The following is a 16,295-nucleotide window of genomic DNA, read 5'->3' as shown; positions in this document are numbered from 1 at the left end:
TGCGATTGCAAGCAGAAAGAAAATCCTAGGAACTGTGTAATTCTAGTTTGCCTCTCCAGTTTAGCAGTGGAGCCCAGAACAGGAGCCATGCCCACAGGAAGCAGAAAGAGTGGGCGTGACCGAAATAGTCATTGACAAATCAACTAATCGAAAAAATAACTGACAGATTAGTCGACAATCAAAATAATTGCATCCCTTATCAACAGTGGATACTTTGGTTGGGCTACATGCTTCATATTTTATTATTTTTTTTACAGCTTTTGTGCTGAAACACTTAAACTGACTGCATCTTAATTTCTTCTTACAGAGTGTGCGGGATCCTTCTGGGGCTTCCATTGCCCTTTTCACCGCAAAGTTGCATCACCCGAGCAAAACTGGCAATCATGTTGTGCTTCAGGCACTCTTCTATCTGTTGGACCGAGCAGTTGAAAGGTAAAATATTTTTGTGTGACTGGTTACAAGAGTTTCTTTTGCAGCACTTATGGTAATTGCAAACCATGTGGCACCACATTATTCAGCATTATGACAAAATTATTTTCTCTTCTATGTATTACAGCTTTGAGACTCAAAGGAATGGACTGGTCTTTATCTATGACATGGCTGGCTCAAATTATACCAATTTTGAGTTGGACCTTAGTAAAAAGATACTCAACATGTTAAAGGTTAGTTGAATCAGTTACAGTCTTGATAATTAAATAATAAATGGTAAATAATTGATAGCTTTTTTTGCAAAATGTTAAGAAATCAATGAACTGTGAGTGGATTTTTTTTATTATTTTAGAAATTAGAGCTTCTGTTGCAATTTGTCTACTGCCTGGTAGTCTCATTTTCTTTATTCACATTGATTGGAATCTATCCCAGCTCAATGGCTTGCTGGTGGCAGAATTTGTATCTTTTCTTAGCAGTCGCAGCTGATGGTTGAAAGAAAATTATTAAGTGCAAAGTTGCAAACCGAACAATGTTGAAGGGGTCTGGGCGTGCCAAACATGCACAGACGGTTTGAATCCACGGGTGTCGTTTGAGATTTCTTTTCTATTAAGCACTTATTCATTTGCTTAAATGGATGAGCTCTCTGCTTCTTAGATATTCACCAAGAAGTGGGGTGAATGCCATTGGTTCTCACAAAACCAATGCCACATTTCTCCCATACAGAATTTGAAAACAAACTCACTTCAGCTTACATCAGACCACTTTGCAACAGTTTCCTCCTGTTGTTATCTAATGTTTTGTAGTCCCTGATGCCTGTAACTCTATAGCCAACTATATGATCTATCACCATGCACTTTTGTGCCATTTAAACAGCAGCGTTTTGTAGGGCAATAGACAGACACACTTGTGTTTCAGACTGTTCAGAAGGTCTTTCACTACATAGTTTTCTGCTTACAAGCAAAACTTCCAATAAAAGCTTACAAAAAGCTTTTTCATCTATTAACGCAATATACAAGCTAACCTCCCTAGCCTTTCTCCTTTGCTAACATGGCAGAAGCAAAAATTACAATAATTCCCAGAGAGAAGAGAAAAAAAGCTAAATAACCGATTAATCCAGGTAGTGGTGTTCACTTGGCAGATGCTCTGTGATATTAAGACTGAAAGAAGTTGCTGAGCTCTTCTTCACTTCACTTCACTTGTAAGTAACATTAGCTAGTTTGGTGTGTTTGATTTCCTTGCAGTAGCTTGCTGTTGTAGCTGTTTGTAAGGCTAATGGCTGTTGGCTGTATCTAAACGATTTAGCTCGCTGGTATTAGGCAGCCTGGATAAGATCCTTGTGAGAGTTGTCATCTGCCTGCCATAGCTACCAAAACTCACCTGGTCAATAGCTTGCTTGCTTATGAGAACTTCCAAGTCTGGTGTTATACTTTGTTATTTTACCTAGCTAGCAATTCGCCCAAGTTTATTGCCAGGATTATTCTGTTTCAGGTATTTTGTGCAGCTACGCCAACCTCCTCAGAGGCAATTTTACAATAAAAAAGTAACAACTTTAAGACCTCACAAATTACACTGTACAGTATCTAATTTACTAAATTACAGACATAGTTTTTGATACAGCCTCCAAAGGCTTTTCATTTTATTATTCTTATTCTGATAGTCTGACCATATTAAAGATTAATACAATATGTCTGTTGGCAAATTAAGTATTATTTTCATGAAACAAGTTCATGGAGCTCATCTTTATTCTGGATTAAGTCAAGGTTTATCTATTAATCCAGTTGCACCAAAATATTCAGGCCCACTTTTAAATAATTATTTTAATCTAGGTTTTAGTTTTCACAGTAAATGTAGATTTATCTTGTTTCACCACTACGTTAAACTCAGACACACATCTGTTTTGAATTCACCTTAAACTGGGGGTAGTTTAAATATCTAAAATGGCATTAGATGTTAAGACGTTGTCAGACCACACCGCTATGAATACAGTTATAGGAGCTACCCACTATAGAAGCTTTTTTCAGTTTGCACTGTCAATAGGAATGCAGAGGTGATGTAGCACATACAGTACATTAATAGATCACTGACTGATGGAGGACCAGACTTTGTACAATTTGTGTGTCTTTCCCCCCTTAGATTTCGCTATAGACCAGGTTTTTCTTGGTCAGTGGCGTAATGCTTTAGATAATGCGCCAAGACCACACCTTAGGTCGCAAATTGCCACACCCCTGAGCGCATTGTGTAATAAAAGAGAAGGGCATGGCGAAAAACTCGAGTGTGCGATAGGAATACGCTTTGCGTTGGGATAATAATACGCTTTGCGCTGGGTTTTGCGTCGCGAAAATAGGGCCCTATATCTTTATAATCACATGTAGAGCCATCGGTCTTTCGCTCTCTACGGTTTAGATCAGCTGATTAAAATGTTCACCTAAAGCATGGCTATGCTGCAGTTCCTGTTGTCCAATCAGCTGCTTGGTGGGCTTTCCGTTTTAAAGGATACGGACATAAACTATCTCACATTCCTTATTCGATGCTTCGGTTTCTCCATCAATCATCATTGGCAGGTAGCAGCAGGCACCAAATTTGTCTACGAGGTTGGATGACTCAGTTTTTTTGCTACTGTGCATGGAGGACAGACCAATTATAAGTTCTGTCCATCACTGATGGGCTTAGAAGCATTTTCAGCAGTGCAGTACAGTACTGTGATAATACTGATAACCATGGTAATTTTGGTCACTATAATCGTGATGTTACTTTTTCATACTGTTACATCTCCATGTAGCCAGCTACAACATTGCCTACTAAATACTTCTTCCCTCCATTCGATCTCCAAGACAGACTAGCGGTCAATGTGGGCAGCCGTGGCCTACTGGTTAGGGCTTCGGGCTTGTAACCGAAGGGTTGCCGGTTCGATCACCGACCAGTAGGAAAAATGTGTACTGCTCTCCCATGCCCACATCCACGGCTGAAGTGCCCTTGAGCAAGGCACCTAAACCCTCACTGCTCCTCGAGCGCCGCTGTAGCAGGCAGCTCACTGCTCCGGGTTAGTGTGTGCTTCACCTCACTGTGTGTTCACTGTGTGCTGTTTGTGTTTCACTAATTCAAGGATTGGGATAAATGCAGAGACCAAATTTCCCTCACGGGATCAAAAGAGTATATATACTTATACTTACTTATACAATCAATAAGACATCAGTGGTGGGAAAGACAGTCATTTCAATGTGATATTACAAATCTACACATGCTACTACCTCAGTCAGGGAAAATGTGCTTTTGTTAAGAGGAGAGGAATATAAAATGTCTAGCCTAAATGAAGAGGCACTTATCAGGAATCAAATAAGATATCAGGTTGGAAATTTCATATGATAGCCATAAGACATGAGGGAATGTTTAGACAAAAAATGGAAAAACTCAGAGACCATGGTATCAAGGCGTGAACTGATATGCAATGACCTATAACAGGGATGGGCAACTTTGATGATCGAGAGGGCCACACAATTTTCTTGTCGCTGTCAGAAGGCCAGATGTGACCGCACACGTCCACCACTGGGATATCAGGAATCAGTAAATATATATACAGTAGCCTATGTCTGTACGGTTTATTAAACCAACATGCATTAATTAAATATTTTCTATACTCAAATGCATTTTTAATAGGGATGTAACGATTACCGGTATAATGGTAAACCACGATAAAAATGTTGACGATAACAATTACCGTTTTCATTTCAAATATCATAATTATCCCGGTTAATTACCACAGTGTGGAAACTGTGTATTTAATCCTTCCCAGCTTCATCCAAGCCTGCTTTTGACATACAGTAGGCCTGGTACAATGAAACAAAACTGGCACCCTACTGATTCTGTTGTCTAATTGATGGATTTAACTGAGATTCGGATTAGGCTACACCTGATTTTAAAAGGCGGAACATTTTCACAGCAAAACATGCACTATATCATGTAGCCACTCTGTCTTTGTATGTTCTCACCCACATTAAATCCATTCCTCTCACGTTATCAGGAGAATAAAGTAGCCTTAAGTTTTATTTCAAACACTTAATTTGGTCTCACTCATTGGATCCAAATAACAGAAATATCAAACTCAGAAAAAGTTAGGGTAGGTTAAGGTAAGCTATAAGCACATAACCAGCTAAACATGACACTTTTTGAAACTATTTCAGCTTGTCTAGGCCTATCAGTGCTTTCTGAACATATTGAACACACTTCAATATATAAAATACCGCGATAATACCAAAAACCATGATAATTTTGGTCACTATAACCGTGGTTAAATTTTCGTACCGTTACATCCCTAATTTTTTTTAATATTGCTTCTATTCACCAATGAACTTGAAATAAACTAAAAAATATTACACATTCACAATAAACATTTTTTCCAATAGTGACTCTTGTAAAAAGGCTCTGTTGTTAGTGTATGTTTACCAGGGTTCCCACTCTAAGTAAATGTGAAATTCCATGACTTCCCTGACAAAAATCCTGAATTTCCATGACCAATCAGGAATTAAAAAAATGGGCATTGAAAAAACAGGTAGGGCTAACTACAACCACTCAAGCAAGAAGTAGTAAGTATGGAAAAAGCTAATAACTCAATAAACACCAATGCTGCGTGTAAATATACAGTTTGTATTAATGTATTTTGTCAAGTCAATTTTAAACTCCTACAACAAAGCTCCCTGATATTCCATGGCTTTGCCCCCCAAATATATAATTCCCTGACGTTCCATGTCTGGAATAAGCTTTATTAAAATGCTTATGGTATTCTTGAAATTCCATTACCCGTTGGAACCCTGCTTGAGGTCAGCTACGACAGCGGCTCTAGCAGCGCCGATGTAGCCTACTTTTAGTTTTCTTCGTGCATGGTGTTGGTGGTGACTTAAGTTGAAATCTTTCACGGCTGATTTAGTTTCTAAGCATAGCCTACTAAACACATAAGTTGAGCAGCTAAAATGTGAGCAACCGGTAGTGAGAAGTGCAATGCTGGTCTGCAGTACGCCAACTTGGTGACCGATTATATCAGGTTCTGCATGGACTTGTGTGTGCCTTCCCAGACCATCCGAATATTTCCAAACCAGAAGGAGGTTAACAACGCTGTTCACCTGAGCCTGAGGGAGCGGACCGCAGCTGTCACAAGTATACACTGACATCTTTAACTTGTCCCTGTCCTGGTGCACAGTGCCTTTGTGTTTAAAAAAAACAACAACAATAATACCAGTGTCAAAGAAAAGTTCGGTTTCTTGCCTTAATGACTACCGGCCCATCGCCCTAGCATCCGTGGTGAGGACGTGCCTGGAGAGACTGGTTGCAGCTTACATCAACACACACCTCCCTGCTTTCCTGGATCAACTCCAGTTTGCATACAAGCACAACAGGTCTGTGGATGATGCCATCTCCATCGCCTTGCATACTACTCTAGCTCACCTGGACAAAAATAACACCTATGTCAGGATGCTGTTCATTGACTACAGCTCTGCCTTTAACACTGTTGTACCATCAAAACTGGTGTTAAAGCTCAGAGACCTGAGTCTGAGCAGCCCCATATGCAGTTGGGTGCTGGACTTCTTGACCAACAGGCCCCAGTTAGTTAAAATAGACAACAAGAAATCATCCACGCTGATCGTCAACACCGGCGTCCTTGAAGGCTGTTGCCTCAGTCCTCTGCTATACAGTCTGTTCACTCATGACTGGCAAGGCAAGAAAACAACAGCATCATCAAATTTGCAGTTGATACTACAGTGATTGGCCTCATTAGCAACAACAATGAGGCCTCCTACAGAAAGGAGCTGAGAGACCTGACTGTATGGTGCCACAACAACAACCTCTCCCTGACCATCAGCAAAACTAACGAGATAGTCATCAACTAAAGTTGATGTATCCTCAAGAAGGCACAGCAGAGACTGTTCTTTCTCAGGAGGCTAAAGAGCTTTGGGGTGAGAGAACAAAAACCCTGGTGAACTTCTATCGCTGCACTATTGAGAGCGTCCTGACTGGATGCATCACAGTGTGGCTGGGGAACCTGTCTGCTCACTATCTCAGTGTTGTCAAGGACTGTCAGGATTACATCCAAAATCATTGGGGCTGACCTTCCTCAGCTTCAAATGATCTACTCCACACGCTGTCAGAGGAGGGCTGAGTCTATCATCAAGGATGCCAGCCATCCAGCTCACTCCCGCTTCTCTCTGCTTCCAATTCAGAGACAGTTTTTTTCCACAAGCTGTCAGAATCCTAAATGTCCCATGTCATGAGGTTTTATTTATGCTTTGCATGCAAGTATGGTGTATGTGGTGTGTGTATATGTATGTATATTGTGTGTATATATACTGCTCAAAAAAATTTAGGTAACACTTCAATCATACACTGGATCGGTACTCTGATGCTGTTTGGTTCTGAGCACAAGTAAAACTTTTGAGGCTTGCAAAAAATTTATATATAATGTAAATGTGTGCATGTATGGATATACATGCACACATTTGGCTGTGTGGTACTGTACAGTCCTTCTTCAACTCCCTTTATTTAAGGTCCCCCCTACTGCCCCCCTGTGTTTATTATGCAACTGTGGTACAAAAATTTTGCTATATTGCAAAGTATATGCGACAACAAAACTTGAAACTGAAACTGAGGAGGACCAAGTAGAAGCCTACTAGGAAGTGTCTGTGGCAGTTTGAGGATAAAAAGGGTGCATTAAAGGGTCAAAATAGTAGCAGCTAGGGTGTAAAGCGTCACCAATACGTACTGGTAGCCGATTTGAACTTTAACGATGCGAGTGCATTGAAAGGCAAATCCCTGGATCGGTTTAAATGTACTATGAACTGGTCGATGGCCCGATTTTAAAATGACAAATCAGTGCAGCGGAAGACCTACCGTTACCTTCAAAATCATATACCCACCCTGATTCGCTAACACACATCAACAGAGTGCCTAGCCTTCTCCAGCGAGGGTAAATAGCCTCACTGCTACAGTGGCAACAAACTAGTTGTCGAGTTTAGTGAAACACAGCATGGACTAATAGCGTGTGTGACGTTATTGTGTTGCAGTATCCTGAATGAAGTCATATATTGCATAAGTTAAGACACCCATGATAAAGTTGACTAAAAAGAGGAATGAAAATCATCTTTTGGAAATTGATCTTAATAAAAAAATGAGGAAAATCCAACCTTTAAGGACACCAATTTTCTTTGTGAATGAATCGTGTATTGTAAATAAATAAATGTTATTTCTTAAAATACAGTGGAAAGTAAGGAACCCCCTATGTTAAATTCCCATAGAGGCAGGCATATTTTAATTTTTAAAGGCCAGTTATTTCATGGATCCTGATAAAGTTCCCTTGGCCTAACCCTAACCCTTAAAAATTTGGGCATATGATGAGGGAAAGAGAAAACATGGCAGCTGCAGGTTTCGCGGCTTCCATTTGGTGACCACAACCTCCCACCAAGGAAGTAGGTAAACAGGTCCATGTAACACTTATCAGTTCAATTTTCTATTAAAAATTGGAAAATTTGGATTAAAAATTTTTTTTGCTCGTCAAATAAATGCATATTCAGGATTTTGGAGTTGTCCTGATTCTGTATTTGTGTAACGTTGGATAGAAAATGGATAATTGAAAAATCTGAAAGAACTTTGTTTCTATTTGTGCCAGGGGCTGCCTGAGAGGGGCAGGGTCCAAGCGCTCGACTCAAATTAAAGCTGATTGGCTGCTGAGGGCCGAGTCCCACTCCTCATGCTTGCATTCAATAGACCTTGAAGTTCGCCTACAAAAAAGAACCAAAGCTGCCATCTTTGCCTATATAAGGAGATCCGGGTACTAATTGATGCTAACTAGTTAGCTCCGAGATAGCAAAAATCTAAGTTTGCTGTCTTAACGTACCAAAGATCTCAGGAGCCACTCGAAGGCAGAGGACAAAAGTGTGTTGAGCAAAACGTCTGCATTTCAGACTTCTTAGTCCCCGCGAGAGTAACAACAGGTATGATCATTCAAAACCCCCTTGTTATTTTCCCATAGGAAAAATCGCAAGATACCGGATCTCAAAGATGGCAGCTTTTTTGTAGGCAAACTTCAGAGGTCTATGGTTATGGGTCGTGCAGAATACAGAGAGTCTGCTCCCTGCTTGAGCATTCAGGCTACTGGCAGAGCATGTAGTACCGTGAAGGAGGGCTGTGATCGATCCTGGTAACAACATGTGGCACGTGTGCGACCGCTGCTAGCCAACTGTGCATTGTCTTAGTATGCTGTGTCATGTTGTGAAGTGTTGTGAAATAGACTTGGTTGTTTATTGGTCACTGTGAGAAATCCCCTACCTACAGAATAAGCAATTTGACCTGAAAGGGTATATTGAAATTTGTTGGCATAAAATTGCAAATTTGGCAGATGGGGACCGTTAAAATTGTTCAGAGTAGCCACATATGTCTGCAGACATGGTTTGTTTTGAACAGCCTTGTGAACACTAAAATCAGCTATAGCCAATTATGGTAATAAATGGTAAATATTAATAAATGGTAATATTCTGCCTAATTGATAAGTTGCAAGTTTGTTCCTCTGTTTGAGATGTTTTTTTCTTGTTTAGGGGGCGTTTCCGGCAAGACTGAAGAAAGTGTTCATTGTTGGGGCACCAGTTTGGTTCCGTGTTCCTTACAACCTATTGAGTCTGCTGTTGAAGGAAAAGCTAAGAGAACGGGTAAGTGCACTCAAAAGGAACAGATGTCCTGTTTTTATGAAGCAACACATTATAAAATATAAGAGAAATTAGGGATCCAAAACCTGCTTGGACCTTTCTATGACTATGACTGCTCTTGGGGACCAGAAAACCTGACCATGATTGCATGCAAAGACAAATATTTTTAATGATTGCTGCTATTTAGAAGTCTGTTATTGATATATGTGAAGTTTTAGCCTGTACTTCAACAGCTTTTACTTACCTGGGAATATTGGGGCATGTGGCATCATCTGGAGGCACTTATTATATCTTCACATATGGACACTAGATGAAGTACATGCTATGACGGAAATCCGTCAATTGGGTACTGTAGAGGCCATATCATTGTAGATCCCAAAAATATGCGTCTCTTCAGGCGCATGTGGTTGGCCTAATAGAAAATAAATAAACTATGGCTTTTATTTTGAAACTTGTCTTCACGGTTCTCATGTCATTCACGCCATTGCCTTGGAGAATAAAAGTAGCCTTTCTTGTGTGAGCGCAGATAGATGAGTCTGAAATGTCAGCTGGAATAGTGATGTGAGGCGAGGAGAGAGGTGCCTAGGGATGTCACAGGTGGGCTAGTTTAAGCTTTCAAATTCTGTTAGACAAAGACGTTGGGATTAGCAAAGTAAAGGCATAGGCATTTTCTTCTAATATATGTTGTGGACATTAGAAGACCTCCAAAAAACGCTAGCGATATTAGACATAAATATAGACATGTCATAACAAGTTAATTCGATGAAGAATATGTGCATATTGAACCATTTAGATCAGCGAAAGGTAAAGCAAATAGGTAGACTTTATCAGTATGGCAAAGGCAACTGTATAGCAAAATAACTAAACAGTTGTAAATAACTAAACAGTTGATTAATTGCTCCTAAACTGGGCTGGCACGTTTTTCACGTTTTAAGACTAAAGCAGTTACATGTAATGTACATGAACATTAACAACTTTAATCTGTAAGTACATTTCAAATCAATTTTACAAATAAAAGACTAGTCTACCTTCTGGCGCTGCAAGTGCCTGCACACGCTACATTACACAATAATAACACAAACACAAACACACAGCGCCTTATTTATTTATTTATTTATTTATTTTTTTATTTTTTTCTTTAATCCCTGGAGTACAGTTGGTGAAATAACAGTCGTTATCTTGTATACCATTACCATTTACATTGAAAGCTATACTTTTAATGTTAATGCCACATTAGCTTCATGCTGGAGCAGGAACTGATGTTTATCTGACAGAGTTGATCCATTGCTCTACTCTCTTGCAAACTAGCAACAACAACAATAATCCTACTTAAAAGCATAAGGGGGTCATTTTATGTCAAATCAGATAGAAAGGTTATAATAAGCACTGTTGCTGAAGTCAGTGCATTGCCTTACTTCCTGTTCCGATAGCGTCAAATCGGTGGACACATTTGACTTCTTGCAGCACTGTGCGGATCTGGCTGAATCTTACAATACAAACATGCATCACGTTCAGTCTTACTTAATGTCTACTTTCTCCCCCCTTTTTATGGCAGACATTTTAGCTCTGTTATCGTTTGACTTGCATGACTGAGGCTTAATTTTAAATTTTGTTTCAGGTGCAGATGGTCAAAATGACCGATCTTCCTCAGCACCTTCCACGGGACTGTCTCCCTGAACATTTAGGAGGAATACTGCCACTGGATGCTTGTGGCTTGAACAAACAGTTACTAGCAACCCAGAATGGAAAGTCTGACCCTGTGGATGAGCTGGTCAGCATCCCAGTGGATTGTGTCTCCATCCACACTGCTGGCCCAGAGGCCTTGAGACTTCAAGACCTGATGGCCCATGTGGGGTCGTTGCAGCGAGCTGGCATCCATGCAGAGTATGAGGAGATACGCAAGGAGCCCCCACCTGGTACTTTCCACTGTGCTCTGTAAGTATGTTACTTATGCCAGTGGATGTGTTGACAAGAACAAGCCCATGGATTTGATATGCATACATACTGATGAAAAAAAAACCCCACAATATTTACTTGGCTGCATAGTTACTTTGGTACTTATTACAGCATAGGAAGTCACTCTGGATAGAAGTGTTGTAACAACACATTATGTAATAACACTGTATTATGTAATAACTTGACAAAATGTAATACATTTTCAATTCATTATATAATAACTGCCGCATTTTGTAATAATCTGCCGCATTATGTAATAAACTGCTTGAACGCAATATGTAATAAATGTCACCGCATTATGTAATAAGTTATTACATATTGTGGTTGTTAATACAAAATGCGGGTGTTGCGAAATTTTTTTTTATAATATGGTGCATTATGTAATAACCAAATTTGACAGCTGCATTGATAAGAACAGCATAACAATGTGTATTTTAATCAAAATTCATTGTAATCATAGGTGAGGAGTTGTGAAAGTGTTCAATATATATAGTTTAGATAGTTTAGAAACAGTACCGTTCGTTCACGTATACAGGCTGGCATCATCTTGGGAAAACAGTCACGTGACAATTCAGCTTGCTTTGCTCCAGTCCAACGCTATGGTCCAACGTCGTGCAACGGAAGTGACTGTTTTCCAAAGATGATGCCACTAATGTCGGGGATTCACTGTTCACTGTGCTTTCTGTAGAGGCGTAGGCCTACAGAAAGACTAATAAACACATTTCTTATTCAATAGCACTATTGTTTTATTTCTTCATTCAGAGCTCATGACAGCCAGTCAGCCTTTGCGTAAAGAAATAGTCTATAGCCTGATTTTGAACACTTTCACAACTCCTAGCTATACGATTACAATGAATTATTTGTAAAATACACATTGATATGCTGTTCTTATCAATGAAGACGTCAATTTTGGTTGGTTATTACATAATGCACCATACTATTACATTTTCATCCATTTTTTTTTTTGCAACACCCGCATTTTGTAACAATAACATTGTACATATTGCATTCAGGCAGTTAATTACATAATGCCGCAGATTATTACAAAATGCGGCAGTTATTACATAATGACGTGAAAATGTATTACATTTTGTTTAGTTATTACTTAATGCGGTGTTTTTACATAATGCGTTGTTACAAGTGTCTACCAAATAAGTACAATACACAACCCCAATTCCAAAGACATTGTAAAGTGTTAATAAAAACAGAATGATTTTGCAGATTGATTTGTGATAATTTGCCAATCATGTAAACAAATTATAATTAATTGAAATATATAACATAGACAACATAATATGCTGAAAATTACATTTTACTGAAGTGTATGAAGAATATAAGCTCACGTTTCAAAAAAATTGGAATGGCAGTATAAAAAGCTTGAAAAGTTTTCTTATTCTAAAAACACCTGGAGTGACATCTAGGTTAGTTGGCAACATGGATGGGTATGAAAGGAATATCCCTGAGAGGCAGTCTCTCAGAAGTAAAGATGGCGAGGTATGCGCCACTCTGTGAAACACTGCATGGGCAAATGGTGCAGCAATTTTAGTCAAATCAAGTGACCTTTACAGTATATAGTGCATTTCATACAAAGAGGTCATTCAATGTGCTTTACATAAATACAAGCAAACAGGAATAGCTACTAAAAGCATAAAAGGGCAATAGTCCAAGAATAGTTAAAAAAAAAAAAAGAAAACGAAAACATCAAACACACAAGTACATAAAACACCAAATGTACTGGTACATAGTACATAAAACACAAAATGTACTGGTTTTGGAGCAATACTTGCTGCCATCCAGATTTCTTTTTCAGGAAATATTTCATTAAGATAATGCCAAACTGCATTGTGCATGTATTGCAATAGCATGACTCCATAGTAGCAGCTAAAATATTCTGTGTGCATCCCAGGCCTGTCACATTTGCTGCATCATTAAACTAAAAATATGACAAAGAATAAGCCGGCTGAAATCTTACAGTAGGCAAGAATGGGACTACATTTCATTCTCAGAACACCAGCAATTGGTCTTCTCAGTTCCCAAAACATGTATTGACTGTTATAAATTAAGAGGTGATTCAACACAGTGGTAAACATACCCCTGTCCCAGTTTCTTTCAAATGTGTTGCTGGCATCAAATTCGAAATATAACGAAGTGCAAATATAACCAAGCCTGGGTTTTTTAACAGAGCCGCATACAATCAGGACAAGAATCGGTATGCAGATGTTCTTTGCTTAGACCAAACACGTGTTTGCCTCAAAGCCCGAAGAAATGAGGTATGTAGATCAAGCCTTTATTTCTGTTCAACTTGGAATTTGTGTTGAGTTGCTGTTGATAATTGCATTTCTGTATTTCTTCACTGTAGTGATAGCCCATGTATTTATGGACCATTCCATATCAATTCAAACAGACATGATCTCAGATTTCTGTCCAAAGTGTCTACTATGTTGTATTACTATCATCATAGCCATATATCTTATTCCTTTCTTTAGATATGTCTTTTCAATCATGAAGAGACATGCCTAGAACATTGCAGCCAGAACCAGTGTTTCATGCGCACCACTTGAATTCCTCGATTGTTTTCTTTAAACCATATTTTTTCTGGAAATGGGCACACTGGGGTAGGCTTATCTGTAGATATCTAATATGTAATTGAAATTCCCAGTGATGAGGTCCGAGTGGTTAAGGCGATGGACTGCTAATCCATTGTGCTCTGCGCACGTGGGTTCGAATCCCATCCTCGTCGGTTGCATTTGCGAAGGGGCAGCCATGGCCTACTGGTTAGGCCTTCGGGCTTGGAACCGAAGGGTTGCCGGTTCAATCCCCGACCAGTAGGAAAAAATGTGGGCAGGGGAAGTGGTTGAGCCCTGCTTTCCCAGGCCCACATCCACATCCAATGCCACTGTTGCAAGGCAGCTCACTGCTCCGGGTTAGGGTGTGCTTCACCTCACTGTGTGCGCATTGTGTGCTTCACCTCACTGTGTTCACTAATTCACGGATGGGATAAATGCAAGTCAACAGCATTGCACCAAAGTGCTTTACATAAAATAATAATATATAATAAAAATAGTAATAAAATATGAATAGTAAGGAAGATAAACTTAAAAACTCAAAGATAACAACAGATGACCCATTATTATTATTATTAATATAATAATAATAATAATAATAATAATAATAATAATAATAATAATAATTATTGGGGAAGAGGTGAAGGGGTCAGGGAGTGTTAAAAGCTAGGGAGAAGAGATGGGTCTTTAGGTTGGATTTAAAACTACTGATAGTGGGGCAGGATTGGACATCATCAGGAAGGCTATTCCAGAGCTGGGGAGCATAGACAGAGAAAGCTCTGTCACCTTTAGATTAAAGGAAAGCAGAAGGAACAAAAAAGATTTAAAAGATCAGAGATATTGGGGTGCTAAGCCATTTAAAACTTTGTAGACAAAAAGCAGAATTTTCAAATTAATTTTGTGTTCCACAGGAAGCCAGTGCAGTGTAGCCAACACTGGTGATATGTGGTCACGTTTCTTAGATCCAGTTAACAATCTGGCTGCAGCAGTTTGGACGAGCTGGAGTCTATTTAGGGTGTATTTAGTTAGACCTATATACAATGAGTTGCAGTAATCAAGCCTTGAAAAAATAAATGCATTGATAAGAATTTCTAAATCACTGTAAGCGAGGAAAGACTTTGCTATCATTCTTAGCTGGAAAAAGCTTCCCTTGACAACACTTTTGACTTGCTTATTAAAAGTCAAAGAGGAGTCTAGGAAAACACCTAGGTTCTTAACAACACTGTGATGGTTAACAGATAGAGGGCCAAGAGCCTTGCTTACAATGTTGACCGTGTTTGGTGGTCCAAAGATGATTACTTCTGTAATATTGTCATTTAGCTGTAAAAAAATGTTAGCCATCCAATTCTTAATGTCATTGAGACAAAGAAAAAGGTTGCTCAATGAGCAGGAATTTTCAGGGGCCACAGGTATATAAAATTGGGTATCATCTGCGTAGCAGTGGCATTGAATATTCTATTGATTAAAAATGGAGCCCAGGGGAAGTATGTATAAAGAAAATAATAGAGGCCCTAAAATAGAATGATGATAAGGCATTACCTAGATGCACTGAAAAAGATCTATCAGTTAGATAAGATCTGAACCAGTTTAACATAGTGCTTTGCAGACCATCTTCAACTTCCAGGCGTTTTAAAAGGATCTTGTGGTCGTTGGTGTCAAAAGCAGCACTAAGATCTAGAAGGACCAGGAGGGCACGAGCCAGAGTCAACGGAGAGCAGTAAATCATTATGGACCTTAAGTAAAGCAGACTGTGCTATGAAGTGGTCTAAAACCAGATTGAAACTTGTCAAGGATATTTGAGTTTAAATAGGAAGAGACCAGCGAGCGAACAACTTTTTCTAAGATCTTTGAGAGAAAAGGCAGTTTAGATATTGGCCTATAATTTTTCAAATCCAAGGGATCAAGGCTAGGCTTTTTCAGGAGAGGTTGCACAATAGTGTGTTTAAAACCAGAGGGAACTACACCATTTGCCAGAGAACTGTTAATGGTGCTCAAGACAAAAGTGCAAATGGCTACTTCTTTGAAAAGGTGAGCTGGATGAATATCAGAGTGGCAGGAAGAGGGCTTCATATGAGAGACCACATCTGACAGCTGTGCGGAAGAGACTGGTTGGAACTGTTAGAGGCGACCAATTACAGACTGATACAAAGCAGGATCAGAATTTGAGGGTGAGATATGAGACTTTATGTTGTCAATTTTGTCAATAAAGAAATTGAGAAACATCTCACAGGTTTCTGTTGTAGCAGGCAGAGAGGATATTGTGGAAGGAGGATTAATGATAGAACTAATTGTGTTAAACAACACTTAAGGTCTGTGAGCATTGATGCAATGCAAATGCAGAGACCAAATTCCTTGTATACGCAAGTATACTTGGCTTATAAACCTGATTTACATTTACATTACTGTCCTACTGACCTGTGATGCTGATCAATAGTCAAATTGGAGAAATTCATATTCATACCAGTCTCTCTCCTTTTATGCCCATAGCAGCCAATGACCCAGAGGTATTCTTTGCAGCATGAGATGGTGCATTGTCATGCATAAAGATGATTTTGCTACGGAAGGCATGGTTCTTTTTTTGTACCATGGAAGAGTGTGGTCAGTCAAAAACTCTACATACTTTGCCGAGGTCATTTTCACACCGTCAGGGACCCTAAAGGGG

General features: G+C 39.3%; 1 protein-coding gene across 1 annotated transcript in view; it reads left to right on the top strand.

Annotated features, from left to right (window-relative positions):
* Positions 1 to 16,295, top strand: part of ptpn9a (protein tyrosine phosphatase non-receptor type 9a) — a 70,857-nt gene that overhangs the window by 24,370 nt on the left and 30,192 nt on the right. The window contains exons 4-8 of the mRNA XM_048256485.1: positions 308 to 432; positions 557 to 662; positions 9,006 to 9,116; positions 10,732 to 11,048; positions 13,252 to 13,339. Coding sequence (XP_048112442.1) covers positions 308 to 432; positions 557 to 662; positions 9,006 to 9,116; positions 10,732 to 11,048; positions 13,252 to 13,339 — 747 coding nt within the window. The remainder of the gene's footprint in view (positions 1 to 307; positions 433 to 556; positions 663 to 9,005; positions 9,117 to 10,731; positions 11,049 to 13,251; positions 13,340 to 16,295) is intronic.

Source organism: Alosa alosa, chromosome 11 (genome assembly GCF_017589495.1).
Source record: "Alosa alosa isolate M-15738 ecotype Scorff River chromosome 11, AALO_Geno_1.1, whole genome shotgun sequence".
In the NCBI taxonomy this organism is placed as follows: domain Eukaryota; kingdom Metazoa; phylum Chordata; class Actinopteri; order Clupeiformes; family Clupeidae; genus Alosa; species Alosa alosa.
This window is presented reverse-complemented; position numbering and strand designations above follow the sequence as displayed.